At 47.8% G+C, this 22172-nt stretch overlaps 1 protein-coding gene across 1 annotated transcript in view; it reads left to right on the top strand.

The window, feature by feature from the left end:
• The window catches only part of COL4A1 (collagen type IV alpha 1 chain), a 155764-nt gene that overhangs the window by 69209 nt on the left and 64383 nt on the right, over positions 1–22172 (top strand). Inside the window, exon 3 of the mRNA XM_045482033.1 lies at positions 22003–22092. Coding sequence (XP_045337989.1) covers positions 22003–22092 — 90 coding nt within the window. The remainder of the gene's footprint in view (positions 1–22002; positions 22093–22172) is intronic.

Raw genomic sequence — 22172 nt, 5'->3', positions numbered from 1 at the left:
GGGTGTCTCCTCTGTGTACTCTACCCTGCTGATGCCTCGCTGCTTGCCATAGCGTGGGGAAGAAGCCCCGTGTCCTGTGGTCGCTGGGTAGACTGTGAGTCAGAGCCCCGCTCCGCACGCGGGTCCTGCACAGTGTGATGCGTCATCAGCGAGGACAGCCCCAGATCACCGGCAAAGCAGAGAACTTTGAAAATGGAATTTCTGTTGGGCTGAAATGGGTGCCTTATCTGATTTGGAAGGGTGGAGGAGTCTGGCCAATCTGGAAGGCGTTCTGTGTTGGGCCCTGGAAATCTGGGAGGAAGTTCGCGTCACTCTTCTTGCGGGACACTCTTTTCTTTTATTACGGCGGATGGTTTGGGGCTTCGCCAGCCATTTAGTTCCCATATGTGTGTCACACAGTCAATATATATCCCACATCGGGCCGCCATATAAACCTGTCTGTCTACATCTTGACGTTAAATTGTAGTGTCTGCCCATTCACAGCCGATCTCGGCAGGAGAGGAAAATCCTGGCTTTGGAATGTCAGAGCAAGGAAAAGGGTCAACGTGTATTGAACATCTATGTTGGGTCAGGCGCAGTGCTGAATTTTTTAATGCTTCTTCTTCTTATATTTGTTTTATAGTTGAAGAAACCAGCGAATCCAGGGTTTCTCACTTTTGGCACTATTCACATCTTGGGTGGGCTAGTTTTTGTTGTGGGGGGTTCCTTTGCATGCAGGATATTTAGCAACATCCTTGGCCTCTGCCCACCAGATGCCACCAGCACCTTCTCCCCCATTTGTGGCAACCAGAAGGTCTCCAGGTTTGGCCAGATAGATGTTTCCACAGGGGACGGGGCGGGGGGGGGGGTGGGTGGAGGGGAAGTAGAATCGCTCTGGATTGACAGCCACTGAACTGGCCCCATCTCTTTTAGGGAATATAAGGCAAGGCACTGGTCAGAGCACTTCTCAGTTTCCATTGTTCAAGATAAGAGGATCTTGATCTGGGGGATCCCAAGGAGAGGAATTCGGGGTTCAGAATATTGAAGTCTTGAGCAAGCTCCCGTTGCTTTAAAACTCAGTCCACGTGGGGTATGCTGCTCTGCTGGCCACCTGCCTAGGAAAGCGGACCTTCCAAAGCCTTTCTCTGGGCAGTGGTGATGGAACAGATTGCTGGAGAACCACAGAGAAATGGACGTATTCCTTTGGGGCCACGGGCAGACCTCCCAGTTCCAGTTCCAGATGAGCATCCACTGGGTTAAACAAACAAGCACAGGGAGCCACCTTGTCTGTGACACAGAGCAGGTCAGAGGTCGTGTGGCCACATCCCGAGTCCCGCTCCCCACCTGAGGAAGGCTGGGGGAAGTCCAGCCCAAATAACCAGCATTCGCTCCCATCCGGAGGGTGTTCATTTCATACGGCATTCAGAATAAAGCCTTGAGGGGAGGGCGTATGGAAGGGAGGTTTCTCTGGCCAGCATTGGGACCCCTTCCTCCAGGAAGTCCTGGTGCATTCTCTGTCCTGTAGGAAATCTGTCACCCTGGTCCAAAGGGAGTGACTTTGTTATGTATTGGGCACACCTCCTTGATTTCCCAGGAGGTAAATATGGCCACATTTCTTACACATTCTGGATGTAGTCAGAGACTAGGGTCATCAGCTTATTCATGGCCTCGTTGACATCTGGGAAGAGCCATCTTGTCTCTGTTTTCCACGGGCTGCTCAGAGTCGCGGCAATCAATCAATCAGCACGCACTTCTCAGCCGTTACTTTGCCAGGCACCTTGCGAGAGAGCAAAACAAGCATTTTCAGGGTCCTTCTCTCAAGGGCACACGGTACATAAGGAAAAAGTGTAAAGAACGCGCTGATTGTAATCATGTCTGACTACAAGAGAACAGGCAACACTTTCCCGCCTTCCTGATTCTGCGTGCCCTTTTACATTGGTTTTTCCCATCGGCTCCTGTTGGCAGAGGCCTTGCTTGCTGGGGACTGGAGACACCGGCCCGTGCCCCTGACAGCCCTCAGAAATGCCTCAGGACCTCAGTCACCTTTACGACGAAGGGTCTCACTTTCTCACGACCACCACCGTGGGGCACGTGTTTACTAGTGTTTCCGTATTAAGTGAAATTCTTTTTTGAGACAGGGACTACATTGTGTTAGTATTTTTTGGGAATTCAACAGTCTTTCATTTATTTATATATTTCTTTCATTGGTCTTTTAATTTATTCATGGCTAATGACAGACATATTTTTAGCCATGATTTCATTACGAAATAAAAAATAATAGGGTGTTTTGTATGTTGTACTTTATATTATGACCAGTTGCCCTCTTTTCACTCTTAGCATAGAATAATAGATATATTATATGTTATTTTTCTATTATTCTTTTGTCAGGGTATTGAAAATCCCTTTCTCATAAATTAAATTATATTAACCATCATTCTAAATATTAACGGTGTCATATTTATCCCTCGTTAATGTTTTCCTCAAGTAAATGAAAGTAAATATTTTTATATAAATCTTTGAAACTAGATAAATGAACTGATTTGGACTACTAGTAATGAATTATTGATAATAACGACAATTTATTTACAAAGCACTTACTCTGTGAGAGGCATTGCATTGCATTTGGATCAGGGAGAATTTTAAAATCCAGTAGATTGAAAAAAAATACGTTTTTCTACTCATAAGATTTGAAATCTAGTCTATAAAGTCAAAATGCAGAAGAGAGTGCTACTTACTACAAAATATTAGGAGGTTTATTTAACAAAATTGTGGTTAGCGTATTTGAAATTACTTCCAGTATTACTGAGACTGATTGGATATCTTTATTTTTATCAGTGTTCTGAGCATTTCTAAAAGGCAATGTGTAGTTTGGCCCTTCCCAAAACATGAGTCTCAGAGCATCTTGAGATGTTAATAGATGTTTCCTTTGGGATGGAACAGAGAAAATGTTCCAAGGACAAATGAGTGTGGGGAACACTGAGTTATGGCTAAATGCTTGTTTGTTGTTTCTGGGCCAGAGCATCAGCTTTAATGACTTAGGATCTTTAATAAGTTTGTGAGCATTCAATGGGAGGCATATGACGTACCGTTCCCCGGATGTGCTCAGTCATAGACCCTTTTATCTCTCGGATGGGAGACAGCCTGTAGGGAAGAATGTTTTGTTGAATCAAAGCCTTCCTTCTGGTGTGACCTCCACCATCTACCATGAGCTGAGTGTATCTCATGCAGTTACTTAGACCAGGTTACCCTCAGGAAGAGGAAGGTGGCCTTTGACTTGTGGCTTCCCAGGGCTGCTACAGGGGCACATGGAAGGCATTGTGAGCCAAAGCACTCAGGAAATTGAACATGTCACATATGCGCATGTGTCTGCTTAGCAGTAGCTGAGTTTGAAGGTTGCCTGAGTACGAGGACAGGCTTTGCTGGGGGGGCCAGCTACGGGAGGGTTCCTGGACATATAGAGAGATGTGGAGACCCCTCTTCCCAGGTGGAGTCTGCAAGGCCAAAGACGCTGACCGGTTACACCTGTGCCGGAAGCTCTCCAGAGCCTCAGTTAAAGAGAAGTTAGGATGTTTTCAGCGCAGAACCATTGTTAGGAGGCATGTTTGTAGCTTTTGGATGCTTTTGGTGGAGGAAAAATGAGATGGGCTCACTTGGGAGGTCTGTCTGGAAATACATCCAGTTTCTAGTCAGTGTCCTGATTTCATCACCCATTTCCAGAATCCTTATCCCTTACAACGTAAGGGGAAAGAATTCTCCCTTTACGCAGCCCAGATACTGCTACAGGGTTTTGTGAACTGCTCTTCCTGATGTGCATGTAATTACAGGCGTTGTCCAGGCTCATCCCTGCCCCCAGCCAGCTGTCCCTGTTCTAGATATTGTAAAAGGGGAACTTCTGAGAAATGTCCTTTATTTTTGCCACATGAGGGATCGAACACCCCAAGCGTCTACTTTAATCACTTTGGGAGCCATCGGTATTCGCCGCAGGGTCCCATGGCATGTTCCTTCTCTTCCGGTTAGCGGATCATGTGGGCTAATACACCCTCTTTTCCTTTTCCATGTTTTCTGTGGTGTCTTGTAATGCCAAGATTTTTTCCAGATGGTTCCTATTTCCACATATTACACATGACTCATCTGGCAGAGTCCTCGTGAGAATCAACATGGGTTCCCACATTCACCTACTTTTGTCTTTTTTATAGTGCTTTGAAAACAAAGAGCTTTAAAAACTGTGTTTGAATCCCAGGGTTAAGATACTACCAGTATTCCAGAGGGGAGTCACTGAAAACGGATCCACGTTAAGTGGCTTTATCTTATTCTGCACACAAGCCCCACCGTGGACGTCTCATGGATATTTCACCACTTCAGTACCCGCTGGCCTCCCCTAGCGCAGGAGGGACGCAGGCTATGCGCTCCCACCTTGCACCCCTCTGCCTGTTTCTCTCCGCTGCATAAAGTCTGCCCTTTGTCATGTGCTTCTGGGGCTTGTGAAACTCGTGATAGATGACAATCATCAAAAAAAACCCTAAACCTACATTGTTTTTCTATTTGCACCTCTATTTGGAACACACCTCATCGAGCACAGCTTTAAAAATAGTGATTTGATCTTGTTTCCATGTTTAGAAGGAGGAGTAGGAATTCAATGTCTTGAATGCAATATTGTGTCCTGTGACTTTTAAGGCCTAGAACACCTCATGTGAGCGAGTGGGCGCTGTTGTCATGATGCTGGGCCCTGATAGCCCTCATCTTGATGACTGATGGGGAAAAATTGTTTTGTTTTGTTTTGTTTTTGTAAATAGGATCCTGAGGAAACATTGGTTGTCAGGAACCATAGCTTTCTATTTGAAGGAGCCAAATGAGACTGTGTGTTTTAATTCAAGATCAAAGGCAACTTAAAACAGGCCCTGATAAATGCGAACGGGGCATTTGGACTTCTGTCGCTGAACATGGAACACACGAGCACTGCGAATATGTCTCTAGATGGCACGTAATGATGCGAAGTGCTTATGGAGTGTGGGCGTGGACACGGCACCCGCAAAAATGATCTTAGCAGAACCCTCGTCCTTGTGAAGTGGTTCAGCACAATGTGCAATTAAACAAAGGAAGAATTAGTCAGAGGTAACGAGCAAAGCAGATGGCCCCGGGAAGTGGTGCCCCCGTGTCTTCTTTCCCTCTGGCAAACCCATTAGAAACGTTAAAGGTACGGCTCGAACACGTCTCCCCGGTGGCTTAGCTGCCTCCGCTGGTTAACCACATAGTTTTGCAAATGCACGATGCTTATCTGGCCCAAAATTTCATTGACTCTCCATTTCTTCACAGGGGAATCCGGGGAGCTAACAATGAATGAGTCTTGGCTGATTGCTACGAGGCCACCATGAACTCATTCCCAGTTAAAGCCCTTCGGTGGGGGTTCTCCTTCATTAGCACGAGGCTGTGCGGACACTGTGCTTACAGACCAGCGTCCAAAGGGATGTAAGGTGCTCCTGGTAATAAAGACAGATACGAATCTCTTACACACATCCCATGTGATCGTGAGGTTTTATCCGGACATATTTTATGGATGTCCCATCATAGCACATGAGGGCCATATGTGAGTTCACTGATTCTAGGCAAGAAATCTATGCTGTAAGTTGATGTGAATTCTGAGACCTTTAGGGAATGGCTATGTGCGTGATTTGGAAATGGCTTTCCCTGGAAGATTGGTTAAGGAAGTAAGTAATTAAGTCTACCCATAAGTAGATCCAGTGAGCAGTTGGAGCCAGAAAACAATGTCCACCACCCCACCCCATCCGCCTTTCATTCTGGGGGCTTCTGTTCCACTTGGCAGTGTGCCGATGGCCGGAGGCGGTGGTTAGCAGGACAGGCATGACACGGGCTCATGGCAGAGGGAAGTGTTAAACAAGCAATAGCACCAATAAACCCTGGACTGAACAGTCTGTTACCAGCTCTGGGGGAGACAGGGTTGTGAGACTGAGCCCCCCGGGGACCAGAGATGAGCTGGGGTCTCGGGTCAGGGAAAGGCAAACCCAGCTTTTCACCAGCAGGCACCTCAAATTCAGGCAGCACTCTCGGGGCACAAGGCTTAGACCCCCAGTGTTTCACATCTGCTCAGATTTGGGGTGGAAAATTGGACACTTTGGGAGACTGCCGTGGGCTACTGAACCCCCCACATCCCCCTCTTATCTTCTCACTTCCACCTATGAGACCCCAAATCTTTAAGGGACACAGTTTCATGAAAGTGGTTTGGCCAGAAGCAGAATGTGTGTCCTTCCGTGAGCCCTTGGGAGTTATTGTTTTCTTAGGCTGGGCCTCCCGCCTCGGGTCTGGTCTGTGTTTCAGGGACGAGGGTGGAAGGAACCCAGACGAAGTTTGTTCCCACACTGTCTGCTTCGCAACCCGGGAGGCCTGGGAGGCCCCGGAGGCCACGCTGTCCTGTGCACTGGGACACAGCGCTTTTTCTCCTGGTCCAGGGCGTGCTGTAAGCATCGCTGCGGAACCCTCCGGCCCTGGCCGGTGTGCTGCCGGCGTTTGGTGGCTCAGGCCCAGAACGGAGGCGCCGGGTGGAGAACAGCACCTCCTTGGCGGATTCGAGACCACACAGGCTGTACCCTGGGAGCCCAGCAGGGAGGCCACGACCCCGCAGTGTCAGGAGGGCCCCTGGGGGCGTCCTGCCTTCCGGGGCTCTGTGTCCCCTCTGGATGTGGGGCGCGCGGTTCTTTACCAGTGACAGTGACTTGGCAGCTTGTTGAATGTCTTGCCTGCCAGGGCAGAAGTGCTCTCTGGCTGCGGGAAAAGCTTCCAGTAAAAGCTAAGAATAGTATTCTGAAGTATGATTTGCAGTCATGAAGCAGAGCAGTGGACATTAGATGGTTGACCTGTGCCCAGGAACTCCGCCCCTTGGGCCCCTGTGGGTCTGGGGCCGCAAGGACAGGAGCTGAGGCCTCGCAGGGCGTGGGGCTCCCTCTGGGGGCTCTGAGCACATGACATTGTGTGGGGGGGGCTGTGCTTTCACAACTCGCTGTGTGGGCACGAGGTGCCTCTTTTGTCTTTCTTTCTAGAAATTTGGTTCTCCCCCTCCTTCCCGCCACAGGTTTCTAGTCCTTTCCCATTGCTTCCTGCTCTTCCTGTCTGCTCACTGCCCAGGAACACCTCATTCACCTTCCCCAGCCACATGGCACACATTCCTGGGGCCTGCCTCCTGCTCACCTCCTGTCTGTGTTCATGTGCGTGTGAGCCACATGTGCACATGCACACACACAGCACGGTGCACACGTAGGCACACGTGCACACACAGCATGGCGCACACATGCACTCGCACACACATGCACATGCACACACATACACACACGTGTGCAGATACATGCATGCATGAACTCATAGACACACATGTGCACACATGCACACATGTACACAGTGGGGCACACACGCGTGTGCACATATGTGCATACATGCACTCAGACACGTGCACACACGACACGTGTGCACACAGTGCATACATGCGCAGACACATGCACACACACATGTGCACACGTGTGCATACATGCACACGTACACTGACACGTGCACACACACATATATACACATGTGCGCACATGAGGAGGATGTCTGCCAGCTGTGTGCGCCCTGTGGTCTTGTGATTGGGTGCACATTTCTCAACCAGACGGTCATTCTGTTTCCAAGGCGAAATCTCCAAAAGGAAGCACCGGCCCCTGGGCATGAAAGGACATCTGGGTCAAAACATGGGCAGGCCGCCCCTGGAAATGCCGAAGGCCCCTCGGTGCTGCGCCCTTGCCGACCTTGCTGCAGTGAGCTGCCGTGTGAGCAGCAGGGGCTCTGGCCTGTGGTGAACATCAGGACACCCGGTCAGTCCGAGCGAAGGAAGGTCAGGCCCCCAGCGGCTTGTCCCTTTACTGGCTGATGTACACCCTCCGCCATGCCGAATGCTTGCTTGGGGGTCTGCGGAGGAGGGGGATGGTGGCTCGGCGGCTGTATCTGGTGTAGCCTTCAGCCTGGGTGTTTCGAGCCTGCTGGTGTGAAAATGTGAGTTTCTTGAGCCCCGTTTGCCTCCGGGTTCTTCTCCCGCTGTTCCGCTTTGAAAGAGCTCGAGGTGCCCGTGTGAGAGTTCCCGTGGCTCCGAAGGCCGTCTTGGCTTCCTCGATGCCTTTCCTTTCTCCACTTGCTTATCTGTTCGGTTCTCCGTATTTCTGAGATCTAACTTGGGGCCGGGGGCCAGTGCTTAAGTCATGTGCGACTTTCTAGAAGACCTGTGGTGGTGGTTGTCCCTGCCTGGCGACAGTGGGTCACGCGTCCCCTCTTGCTCTGGGGTAGGTACCAAGCCCCAGGAGTGAGGAAGATCGTAATTGTGAAAACATTCCTGGCAACAGCCATTAATCTCCTTTCACACCTCACTCTCTTGCCTTGATGAAGTTGTACTCTTGCCCCAAAGGGTCTGTCTTAGAAAATTTACCGTTAAAATTCCCCTCCTAGGGGGCTGTTCAGACTCTGGGGACATAGTCCCCTCCGGGTTCTCTGCCTCACTGAGGGACACACAGTAGAACACACAGTGAAACAGGTGCCTTCCTGTGACCTTAAGGGCCAACCTACACACCAAATGATGCTTCGAGCAAAGTGACCTACTCAGGGTGTGTACTTTAAAATTCCATTTATTTATTTATTTAAATCCAAGTTAGTTAACATACCGCGTAGTCTTGGCTTCCGGAGCAGAACCCAGTGATTCATCACTTCCATACGACACCCAGGGCTCATGCCAAAAGGTGCCCTCCTCAGTGCCCGTTGCCCATCCAGCCCATCCCCCCCCACCTCTCTCCAGCAACCCTCAGTTTGTTCTCTGTGTTTAAGAGTCTCTTATGGTTTCCCTCCCTGTCTGTTTGTACCTTATTTTCCCTTCCTTCCTCCTATGCTCATCTGTTTTCTTTCTTAAATTCTACATGAGTTAGATCGTATGATATTTGTTTTTCTCTAACTGACATTTCTTTTAACATAATACATTCTAGTTCCATCCACGTTGTTGCAAATGGCAAGATTTTCTTTTTGATTGCCGAGTAATACTCCATTGTACATATGCATCACATCTTCTTTATCCATTTGTCACTTAATGAACATTTGGGCTTCTTCCATGCTTTGGCTGCTGTTAGCACTGCTGTGAACATTGGGGTGCATGTGCCCTTTTGAATCAGCATAAACTTCTGTTCTTTTAAAAAGGAATTTGTTTCGCTCCACGATGGATAGGAATGTACACATGTCATTTTCTGTCCCATTGAATGTTTTGCCCCTGACACAGCCCCCTCTCCTGAGGGTGTCCCATGCTCCGTCATGTATTGAGTACGAGTTCTAGAAGGAGTGTAGGTGATCTCATTTCAGAAGCAAAGCCTTTGTCGCTTACTCGGCAGTTAAGACATTCAGCTGTGGTTGTTTCACTCCATCAAGAACAATGCCTGTTCCCTGATTCAGGACTGTCAATGGCGGGCGGGCGGGGGGGGGGTGCCAGGACGCCCAGGTGGCTCGGCCCTTAAAGAGCGAGTCCAGGGGCTCGGGAGGACGGGTGGGCCGTGGCCCCAGCCATCCACAGACTCCTCACGAACCCTGAAACGGGGCCAGTGCCTGTCACTGCTGTATTTGTTCTTCAGAAATTCTGCACCGCAGCAATCAACCTCGGTGTTTACACATGCACAAATAGCTGTCAGATGATAGCTTTTCATCTGATTCTGACAAAAAAGGTGCTCTTTCTTCCTGTAGAGAAGCATGGAGCTTGGAACCTCTTTATTCTCTTGAGGATGCCTGGTGGGTTCCCATTGGTTAGAAATTCCCATGGGACCTCAGAAATCTTACAAAATTAGCCATTTTACATCTGGGGCAGGGACAAGGGGAGGCCACTTTAGGTGGTTGGTTGACCAGCGTCCTCGTGTCAAGGAGAAGTCGCCTCGGTCATTGTGTGGGAGGCTGTATGTCCCCCGGCGTGCGGAACGGAGGGGCCCTGGCAGCAGGTGTGGCCTGGCATGCCTCTTCCTGCACCCCTCCCTCCCTCTCTCCCTTTCTCTGTCACGTCTACACTCGGGGCCATCCATCCTGTAACTGATTCTTTAAAAATTTAGTTATGGAATACAAGGTAAAATGTCACACGTTGAACTCCACAATCTGTAATCTGTTTTTTTTTTTTTAAGTTTATTTATTTATTTAGAGAGAAAGTGGAGCAGGGGAAGGGCAGAGAGAGAGAGGGAGAGAGAGAATCCCAAGCGGGCTCCACACTGTCAGCACGGAGCCCGTTGCAGAGCTCGAATCCACGAACTGTGAGGTCATGACCTGAGTCGAAATCAAGAGTTGGACACTTAACCAACTGAGCCACCTAGGCGTGCCTGTAATCTTTTTTTTTTAAATGAGAACATTAATTTTTCCAGTTTACAAACTGTAATGCAATTTAGGCAGATTTCTGCATCCTGTCTCCTAGCCAAAGGACATAGTATTTTAGTCTATTGGCATTAAGTAATTAGAATAAAAAAGCAAGAAACTATCTTGTAAATGCAACCTTAGAAACCTCTACAAAATATATAGAGTAAAAATGGCATTAAATAAGAGTCTACTAACTTACAATTTTGCTGTGATTTGGCTATTGGGTTAAAATAATCTCCACGTTATCTTTTGGAGACAGGCTTGCCAATTCTGTGACCAACCCTGTGGTGAAGGGACCCTGCCTTCTCAGGGAAGGCTGCTTTCAAGTACTTAAGACGTAGTTACTTGTTGCGTTAATTCCGCACCGTGGTTTTTGTACTGATGGTGCACTTGTACGCTTTTCGTAGCTATTCAGTTGTCAGATCAAAATCTTGACCCCCCAAACACCCTTCTGTATCTTGCTTCATTTCTTTCCCTGAGTGGCTATGTTTTAAAAGAATTAATGGTGTTTACTGAAAATAGGCTAAAATGCAGTTATTTACTAATTCAGATGGATCTGACCCCTTTTTCCAAGTTAACGAGGGTCAGTGAGTTGTGGGTTCTGTGAAACCTCAGGCCCTCCCAGTATGGCATTGCATTATACGGGCAAAATGGAGTTGTCATGTTTCAGCCACTTTGGAACTGCTCTTATCTTTTAGATGCTGAGTATGATTAATGACGTCTTGAAATTATTGCCGCGTGCTGGGGGAGAACATTGTTAGCAATGCAGCACGGCCAGGCAGCTTTGTCGGAGGATGAGGAAACAGAACACGTGTGTGTTATCGGATACTTGCGAGCAGGGCCCTGGGGCTGGTGCACGGGGTGGCTGTACAGACTCGGGAGAATAAACAGAGTGTCCGGAGCTGGAAAAGAATGAATATCAGATGTGTTCATTGAGGAAAAATAAAAAAAAAAACCTTATGCATAAGATAAGTGAGGAATTTCTTAAAAAAAAAAAAAAAAAAGAAAAACAAATTGCCTTATCTTTTCAATACCCAAAAAATCTTTATTTCCCATTGTCAAATTTAGCCTCAGAAATAAGAGTGAGATAATTCATGGGTCGTGACCACTGGGAAGGGAAAAAGGCGACACTGCCTTTTCATTCTCTTTTAAAATACTGTGTGGCTTTTATAGGAAATGCAGTCGACTGGATGGGCTGAGAAATCTTGATAGTAAGTGCAAAATCTGTGTATTTAGATAAACAACAGCCAGACCAGGTTGGTCCACGAATCATGGGTCCAGTGTTGAATACAGCGGGAAGTCAGGGAATACCCAACGATGTGATCCTTTCCAGGATCCAGCGTGACTCAGTCGTCCCATCTTCTGGCCGGCCGGCCTGATTCTCAGAGAGTCTTGGGGGCTGGGGCTACAGACACAGTCTCTGGCTCGTTGGCCGGGGTTCTCCCCAATATGCAGCATTATCAGTGCCCTCACTGTAGGAGGTGCCCCAAAGCAGAGCAACCATGCCACGTGTTTCTGTCAAGTTTGGAAACCAGATCTCTAACCCTGTGTCCTCTTAGTATTATATTATTTCCTTGGAATCTTTTTTTTTTTTTAAGTTTATTTATTTATTTTAAGAAAGACAGAGACAGCATGAGTGGGGGAGGGGCAGAGTGCGAGAATCCCCAAGCAGACTCTGCACCATCAGCGTGAAGCCCGATGCGGGGCTCGAACCCATGAAGCTGTGAGTTCATGACCTGAGCTGAAACCAGGAGTTGGACACTCATCCCACTGAGCCCCCCCAGGTGCCCCTTTCCTTGGAATCTTTAATACTTTGTGTCCCCTGATTCACTCCTGAAAATACTTAGTGAACACCTACTATGTGCTGTCTGTGCTGGGTGCTGGGGAGCAGGGACACCCGTAAAACCTACTTTTGATAGGTAGTTGCATTTAACTACATTTTTAAATTTTTTTTTTTCAACGTTTATTTATTTTTGGGACAGAGAGAGACAGAGCATGAACGGGGGAGGGGCAGAGAGAGAGGGAGACACAGAATCGGAAACAGGCTCCAGGCTCTGAGCCATCAGCCCAGAGCCCGACGCAGGGCTCGAACTCACGGACCGCGAGATCGTGACCTGGCTGAAGTCGGACGCTTAACCGACTGCGCCACCCAGGCGCCCCTTAACTACATTTTTAAAGAAAAAACAGAAAAAATTTTTTTCTTAACGGACAACTGGCAATTTTTCTGAAGGTTAAACCTGACCGATACCTTGCGTGCCTTTCATGTTATTAACTATGATGATTACTGTCAAGGCATTTCTTTTGCATTTTTCATTTTTATTGTTAACACAGACCACACACACACACACACAAATGCCTGACCTAGATTGTGGCACTTCCTGACTTTTATGTGTCCCGATTTTGTTCAGGATGCACGCACTTCCAGGGCTGTGTCACACACCCACATACATTTCCAGGTTCAGGTGAATAACATCCTCATTATGGTAACATGAAAACCCTCCAAGGCTGTTTAGGTTTCGTGCACTGATCGCTCTTTCTCAAGTTTGCTGACGACATGGAAGCCGTCTCTCCAAATCTCAAGGTGGTTGGCGATAGTGAAAACAGAGCAAAGTATCTGCTTTTAAAAAAATGTTTATTCATTTTTGAGAGGGGGAGAGAGAGAATCCCAAGCAGGCTCCACACTGTCAGCACTGAACCTGATGAGGGGCTTGGACTCACGAACCATGAGATCGTGACCTGAGCTGAAGCTGGACGCTTAACTGACTGAGCCCCCTGGGCGCCCTGCAAAGTGTCTTTTGAGAAAAAGATGTACTTTTTCTGTCCACATCCTCCAGAGCTGCTACCTCTGCTACTTCTTAATAACCTTGTTACTTTGCTGTCAATTAGTTATTTTCCTGCGGTGTCTCTCCTCCTCCCAATCTTCAAGGTATAACATAGAATTTTGATAAATCCCATGGAATGTTAAAAAAAAAAAAAAAAGAAGAAAAGGCACTTGTGCTGGTGAGTGGAAGCACAGCTCCTCTTAGGCAAGATTATTCCCTTTCTCCGGAGTGCAGCTTTGTAAGCATTCGTTCATAAACAGAACCCCTTTGTAGGGTCTATTTCTAGCTTGGTGGCTTTGCTGCTACTGAGTTTTGCCCAGCTCTGTGCCTGTTAGACCAGCGCCCCCTCCCCTTGCCAGGCCAGTGCTGAGCTGCAGCTGGATTTCGCCTTGTACTCGCTGCAGTGTGTAACATGCACAACCGTCCACAGCCATGGTGAGGGTCCGAGCCGCAATAGAGCTACCTTTTATGTCTATACTGTTTTCTGCTTTAAAACACAATCTTTAAGTCTGTGTATGACAGACAGAACAGAAGGTAGTAGGATTAGGCACAGGCATTTACGGTTCTGATTTTCACACGAGCTCCATGTCAGTAAATCAAGTTGTTAGCAAGGGAGATGTTAATCATCTTTTTTGGAAGCCATTAAAAATTGGATGAATTTTTTGCCTTCACAAATGGCAAAGATCAGCAGAATGGATTAAATCACCTTATGTATGTGTTTCCTATAAACATGAAGTAGAAGGGACCAAAGAAAAGCCTTTAAAGAAATTCTCCTGTCAGCCTCTACCTGTTTTATGAATGTTTTGTAGGGATTTAAAATTTTTTCCGTGTATGCTATTTTCATGCCATCATTTAGAAAGCTGAATTTACTTTTTTCCTGTATTATTGTTCGATTCAAGTACTCAGTTTATAAAATGAATGGAAGAAGCAAACTGAGAACTAGCCACCATTCTTATTACTGGTGGGTTCATCAACACTCACCTGCCATGTTATAGCCTTCATGTTCAGGCTACTAGTCTCATATTTAATTTTAATTACATTTTTAATTCTTAAAAAATTTTTTTTTAATTTATTATTGAGAGACAGAGAGAGAGCGTGAGCAGGGGAAGGGCAGAGAGAGAGGGAGACACAGAATCTGAAGCAGGCTCCAGGCTCCGAGCCGTCAGCACAGAGCCCGACGCGGGGCTCAAACCCACAAACCGCGAGATCATGACCTGAGATAAAGTCGGAGCCACCCAGGTGCCCCTACATTTTTAATTCTAAGTAAAATTCTCTTTTTCCTTGGGTGTTGTATCTTTTAGGCCTTATCAAACTGACTGCTCCGAACTGTGCCCATGCTAAGATCTTCAACAGCACTGAATATTTAATATTAGGCCATTAATATGATGAATAGTAAAAAAGGCTGAAGGCTTCAGGTTCCAGAAGGGTTTAATTTGAAGACAGCGTAGTCCCCTAGCGCCCCCTTGTGGTGGGAAACCAGAGTTGTGGGGCTTTCTTTACACGCGTCTCTAAAAGCCCATTCCCCCTTTGTTTATTGCTTCTTAATTGAGCTGGATTAGTTAGATGCAATTGTCTTCTTCAGATCACCTGCATCTAAAAGGTCTTCCCCAAGGAAGGGATGTTTGGCTGAGATCCGGGGATGTGTCGGGTGCTGGGGGATGGTAAGGGGTGGGGTATGAATACAAACATTTCAGATGGGAACATCCATTTCTGAGCCCCACTGGGTGCTTCCCGGAGGCGGGGACCCTGGCCGGGGAGGTGGCGGAGAACCAGGGTGTAGGCTGGAGGGGGACAAAAGTGCATGTGAGTGAAGGGCTCCTGGGTGGGGGTGGGGGGAGGCTACAGGAGAACCCATCCAGAAATTTGAATCTTCTCCTTGAAATTTGAATGAGTTAATAGAGGCCGGGAGGGACAAATGTTTCCCAGAGAACGAACGGCCTTTGGTTGCAGTTTGCTGGGAAAATGGACATAAGCTGTGGGTGAAGGTCAACTTTACCAGGAAATGTATACACGGGATTTGGCAGAATACATCCACAGCACTTGGGGAAAATGGTATCACACTGTTTCTCCTCTTCCCAGTTTGGGCAGCTGACTACTTCAGGGGAATGGCTTAAAATATTTACACTTCAAAGTATTTTGAGCAGATGCCTGCTTCAGAGGGAGACTTAACGAAAGCATGTTAGCCTGGTTTTTCAGAGAGAGCATAAGAGCAAATTCTGAAGCACACGTTTGCCGCCGAAGATCCTGGCTACTGCTTATGGCTTTCGAGCATGTCCGCTGTCCGCAGTATTCAGCTGCAATTAGGGAGACATGTCAGGAAATTTTACAAGTCCTAGGGGCCTTTGGAAGATTTTAAAGTGTTTTTTTTTTGTTGTTGTCGTTTTGTTTTTGTATTTGTTTTTTTCTGCTAACAATTTGTCAGCACTTGATTTTGCTTTTTAGAAAGTTTTTCCCACTAGAAGGGTGAAGTCGGACGTTTGGCTTAGATGGCTGTAGGCGAGCAGTTTAAATTTATGAAGACAACACCTAGGACTCTTTCACGTTATTCTTGCTTTGAATGATGGTTCTGTTAGAAAGTATTTCGTGAAGAACTCTCTGTAATTCCTTTTTTGTTTTCTTCCAAGTTGATGTACAAAGTGGATTTTTGCAGGTCAGAAAGTATCGAGGGTTCTGTTCGTTGCCAATGTTGATTAATCACACGTCCATATTGTGCGCTCCCCTGCAACCGTCCTCCTGCTCGTTTTGTGTTACGCACGATTTGAGACTTTGGCTCCACCAGCCGGCTTCACGGCGGTGCTGAAATTCCGAGAATTGTGCTAGAGTGTATCGTGGGCTCAAATAATGTTTCAGTATCAGGATTTATCCAAAGGAAATCTGTCCTTGAACATGGAGACTTGGAGAAGTGCTGTGTCTGTGGGCTGTCTGAAGCTGGGGAGCCATCAGCTGGGCCTAGCTGGGCCTTATCCACGAGAGGGATCCTCTCCGCAGGGTTGGGAGTTCCTGCCCAGGAAGCCGGTGGCAGAATGACCCACGTAAAGCTGCAGAGGGGAAAGGGCTCCCAGCCAGCTGCCCTCCCACGGTTCAGCATGTAGGTCTGCCCCATTCTCCGTGCAGACCCGACCATCCGCAGCCCCAGAGTCATAAGCCTGGTGGTGGCCATGTGGCAAGAGGCGGGGTGGGGTTAGAAGAGGCAGGGTGGGTCCAGAACCCTCCTAGGAATGGAATGGATCTGACAGCACATGAGGTCATGAACTCCAAGGTCACGGGTTGGGGGATTTTTTTTTTTCCCCAACACGTTTCCGAGTCTTCTCTTCCCTTGAATTTGTAAAGGACGTTCTAGAAATGCCTTCGTTTCTAGAAACAACCTCTTAAATGCTCATCTTTACTCCCCCTCCCTGTATAATTGCTCAAGCTCTTAACACATATTTGCTGGAGAGCCGCAATGTAAAGATTCTGAATATTGATCTTTGAGCTGAACATCAGCGAGGGCTGGAGAGAGAAAGAGAGAGTTTGGGGAAGAAGATAAAGATCAGTAGCCAGGCTTTTTGAGCAGCATTATTTTTCTCTCTCCTTCTTCAATACTAAAATATTAAAATGCAAGAAACAATAGCAGTGATGGAGTCGTCACATGAAACAGTCTTCGCCCCATCTTTAACTCACTCAAGAAACATAGTATACGTTAAATTAACACACGCGTGTTCATGTAGGAATCCAGGTACGTGTCTCCTACTGCAAAGGAGAATCAGTCTTTACGTCCTCCTCTTTGGAAAGCGTGTTCAGGGCTCCAGCTGTGTATTTCGCCTCCCGCCGGGAGGCCAGGGCGGTAGTCCCACCACGGTGGCAGGCCTCGTGGTGTGGGCGGAGCTCCCAGTGGGGCCTCGTCAGAGTTTTTCCAGGACCCCGTGACACTTCCCACCACTTTCCCACTGTCGGCATTCAGGAAATGGCCCCGCAGATGGTTGTTGGGCTCAGCAATTGCTCTTGTGGAATTTTTGGCCGAGTCCCCATGTCACCCATTGACTGACTGTGACCCGTCATTTGAAATCGTTTCCCCATCGCTGAATTCTTGGTGAGTCCTGGCTCCAAAAGTGAATGCTTTCATTCCTTCACTCATTTGCAGCTTTGCTTGGAAATGGAAGCCTCCAGGCGCCCAGTGACAGAAAGAAACAGCTGATCCGGGGTCCTGTCCTGATCACAGCTTGCTTTTTCTGTTGCTGCTTCGGCCGCAGGCACATATGTCAGCCGGGGTTCCCACGGCGCCCACATGGCTTCAGACCTGGAAAGGGGCCCCATGGCCCAGTCACCATCCTGTACTACGTGTTAAGTTTCTAGGGCGCACGCCCATACGAGCTTGGTTCGCTACTGGCTAGTTCATCCATCCGCTCAGCGATTTTAGCGAATTCAGAGAGAGTGCAGATCACGGTGAATTAAAAAAACGATCTCACTGTATTTACTTCTAAGAGGTGGAAACCCAGCTACAAAATGTCTCCAACTGACACCGCTTGTGAGGTCTGTTCTGCTTTGTGATGGATGAACCCAAGCGCGTGGATGGCTCTACCCCCCTGCAGTCAGCCCTCCTGGGGCCAGGAAGCCTGGTGCTCTGGACACACTTTTCTTGTGCTTCTGTCCACTGTAAAGATCCTCGGTCATATCATTTTAGATGTGAAAACTTAATTTAAAACTTAACTAAAAGGATGTGATCCCATGCCGACTCTTGAAACAGGCATGCTATGGCCTCTAGTAGTAGGACTTGACCGCTTACTTCAGGTTTATGTTGTGTTAACTTCAGTGTTTGTGGTTCGTAACTGTATTACCCTTCGAAGTTAGAAGCTTTACAACTCTTCCAATTTCAGCCAACCAGGGGGTTTCGTTTGTATTTGGATTTTCCTGACTTGGACAGGAAGGGGTGTCACATCCTAGCGTTGGAGTTCCATCCTGAGCTTGTTTCCATAAGCATTTTAAGAGGAAGGGGAGTAATTGATATTATAACAGAATCTTTTATCCTCCTATCTGATGGAGTTTTAAAAGTATGTCCTTGCTTTAGATAATACATACGTTATGCAAAATTTGTAAGTTACTCCATGCATGAAACTGTATTTCATGCCTAATTTAGAATGGCTAATTTCGATGCCAAGATTATTTTCCATGGCTGTATTCTTTCATCTTTATAATGATGGCATTTTGCTCTTCCTCTTCAAACTCTGAATTCCATCATCTGAGGACACATTGGTAATCGGTTCTGCTGTTGATGCATAGACGTTTTAAAATGAATCTAATACAGTTGTACTGACGTTGGAGAACAAAAGTATGAAATGCAATTGCATCCACACTTTTGCGTCATATTTTACCAGCTTCTCTGGTCTTCCCTCCATTGGAGATGCTCATTACTGTGATGAACAGTGGTCGGGGGTTCCATTTCTGCCCGGTACGGGTTAGGTGGCCGCCATGGCCTTTTGGACCTTGCCTTGTTTAAAAAAAAAATTTTTTTTTTAACATTTATTCATTTTCGAGAGACAAAGAGACAGAGCACAAGCAGGGGAGGGGCAGAGAAGAGGGAGACACAGAATCTGAAGCAGGTTCCAGGCTCTGAGCTGTCAGCACAGAGCCCCGACGCAGGGGCTCGAACTCACTAACTGTGAGATCATGACCTGAGCTGAAGTCCGATGCTCGACCGACTGAGCCCCCCAGGCGCCCCTTGGCCTTTGCCTTTACCGCATCGTGGGGTGTAGATGACTCGGTCCTGTTTCTCAGGGACGCTGACGGCACAACCCCTCCTGCCTTGACCCCCAGTGTACGGGTGGCCACAGTCGAGGTCTTACTTCTACAGCTGCACTGCCTGTCTGGATCAGCCAACGCTTCCTACAACGACAGTGGGGATTTGCTGAAAGCTCAGAGGAGTAATTTGGCCTGCATTCCGTGCACGCTGTGTGCCAGCTAACTGTATAGCTGTTTGAACATTTATCCTGTCTGCTGGCTCTGCTCGGGTGCCCATAATAGCCTTGGACGGGGCACGGGATATTGGATTATTCATGTGCACTCTTGTCTGAACAAAAAGAGTGGGAAAGTTAAAAAAAAAATACGTGGGAGATAACAAGAACCATGTCAATGGAGGAGTCACTTCCTTCGTAGCTAGTTAGTTCCAAAACTCTTGGGATATACGGATTGCTTAAGTGTTCCAGGGACATTTGGGAAAGAATGTGTTCTTGCGGTGTAAGCAAAGACTGGGAGTCTGATTTCTGTGTTCTGTTCCCAGCAGCGTGCAGGGGTCACCCGGTGACATGTGACAAGTCAGTTCCGTGTCAGAATCCTAATGTCCCTGTCTGTGAAATGGACATAAGAGGGGCGAACTTCACGTTGGTGAATCGTTCAACAGTTTGCTGGGAACCAGCTTGCTCTAGTGACCTAGAAAAACCATGCACTGTGGTGCAGGCTGACCTCATTTCTATTTTTGGCTTTAGCGCTGACTCAGTGAGAAACTTGCAGAACTCAGCGAATCTGGCTCTCGGCCTCCATGCGTTCCATGGTTAAAATGAGAATTATAAAGTCTTCTCTGCACTGGGTCTCATAGCGATAGAGCCAAATACTAATGAAGTTCTAAAAATATGCCACCAAATACATGGGAAGGCTCTTACATCGATGCGCCTCTCACACGTCCTTCCGATGTCCTATTAGGTTATCTGGGGAGACACAACTCGGTGTTCATGTATTTTTCTCAGCCAGCTCTTGGCAGTTCAGTTCTATTCTGTTTCGGGTAGAATTTTCCCACATCCGAGTAGTAGCGAGGAGGTGGGCACGATGACTGAGCATCTCTATGGTCAGCGCTCTCTGTGGTTGGAGCCCACGGTTCATTATGTTTCAGTGTAAGAATGAATATATTTGAGTAGCTTTCCATGTGAACAGGTGTTGGTCTGAGAACGCTTTCCTTTGCCGGCTGTCCCAGTTCTCGGGAGGAGGAGCCAGCCGTGTCGAATCCTGTGCCGAGGGCTCCGGGCATGTTAGCATTTGCTCCTCTGGGTGGAGTCTCTGGACGCTGCTGTCCTGAGGGCTGTGCCAGGCTGCACGGCTTAGTTTTCTTGAATCCCTTTACCATTTCTCGAGTTTGCACTCGTCTGCACATTTGCTCACACGCTACTTCTGGACTCCCGACTTCCACTTCCAGCTAATTCTGCGGTCCACGGTGGGGGGGCGGCGGTGGAAGTCCCAAGCTCAGAGCCCCATTCTGCTCTTCTAAAAATGCAACAGGTGCTGAATTTGCCAGCAATGCCAGGACTGGCCAGTGGTGTGGAAAGACGGGCAGATCCTAGACCCCTTGCCCTGTTTCCCTCTGTCTGTACGATGGTGAAACTTTCCAGTAACTCTCGGGGACCTGCTCTTCTGGGGGTAAAATGCTTATGTTGTATACCGTATAGCTCGCCTGTTTAGTTTTGCTTTGGGCCGATATGACTGAGAAAGTACTGGGTCCATAGGACCTTCTGCTTTTTCAAGTCAGCTGGCGATGGCTGTTTCATCTGCACCATTTGTTCTGGAAGATTGCAGTGAAGTCCACGTACTGTAAAGCACACAAGTTTTCATGATTTCAGGTCGCGATTGTGGGTGATTTTATCTTGGCAGTCTAAGTGTGGCGATCTTCCTTCATTGTCGTGGCATCAGGTCACGGGCTCGCTGGTGCCTCTGGGAGAAATCCTGTTTCCGGGTCAAACGTCGACGTTCTGCGTACTCTTGTGCTGGTTGTATTTTTTTTTTAGTTTCTTGTGCTCACGGGACTGAGATCGCCCTCATCGCTGCCTGTTCCCCACCTTCCAGGCTCAGTGACTCCTCTCTTTTCTTCACATACTTATTTTGTGTTCATCCTTCAAGCGCCACCTTCGGGCTCAGAACCCCAGACATTTGGACCTTTCTTTTTCCTTTTTGAGTGTATTACGACCACCTGCACATGCACTGAATGATAGTATTTTATATTTTTATTTTATTAAAAAATTTTTAATGCTTATTTATTATTTTTTGAGAGAGAGATAGAGGGCAAGCAGGGGAGGGGCAGAGAGAGAGGGAGACCGAATCTGAAGTAGGCTCCAGGCTCCGAGCTGTCAGCACAGAGCCTGACACGGGGCTCGAACTCATGAGCTGTGAGACCATGACCTGAGCCAAAGTCACATGCTTAATAGACTTAGCCACCCAGGCACCCCCCCCCCCCCCACAATGAATGATAGTATTTTAAAAACAATGTTTCTTATTTCTTTTTGCTCCAAGAGCATTGACAGAGACTCTAATTAAACTTTGTGCCTTTGCAAACAAACACTTTTTAAGGACACTTTTGAAAGCCCATCGTCTGATTGTTGATCGCACAGAGAGGTCTCAGCATCTCGTGTGGAAGCTCACACCATGAGCTCTGCCTACACACCTCCTAGGAATCTGAAGGAAAACTGTGATGCTCTGCTTACAGATTCTCAGTGCCACGCGTGCCGATAATAAGATCCCACTAGTTGAATGACAGCATAATCAATTCGGTGAAAAAAACCCAACTAGCCATTATTTTATTTACCCGGTAAGTTATTGAGCATTTAGAATATAGAACATAGAAAGCATTGTCCCAGGTGTCGGAGGTGAACACTCCTGTGCTCAAAGAGCTTGGCACGCAGTGGAGAAAAGCCTCCTGGAACGGGAGTTAGTTTGGAGCGTGGACCTTCAGGTGCCCGCAGGGACTTGTGCGGTGCTGGACGGTCGTGGCAGGGGTGAGTGCCGATCCCTTCCCTCCATTTCTGCCAGTGCACCTCCCTTCTGACCTGCTCCTTCTCCCCCGCAGGGCGAAAGAGGCCTCCCAGGCTTGCAGGGTGTCATCGGGTTCCCCGGGATGCAAGGACCGGAGGGGCCGCAGGGGCCCCCGGGACAGAAGGTAAGCTTGGCCGTGTCACTGCGGGGAGGAGGGTGTGAGTTTAAGGTGGTCCACGTTCTTGTCACAGTGGCACTTCTGTT

Source organism: Leopardus geoffroyi, chromosome A1, assembly GCF_018350155.1.
Source record: "Leopardus geoffroyi isolate Oge1 chromosome A1, O.geoffroyi_Oge1_pat1.0, whole genome shotgun sequence".
NCBI lineage: Eukaryota > Metazoa > Chordata > Mammalia > Carnivora > Felidae > Leopardus > Leopardus geoffroyi.
Note: the sequence above shows the minus strand (reverse complement) of the source record. Positions and strands in the feature narration are given on the sequence as shown.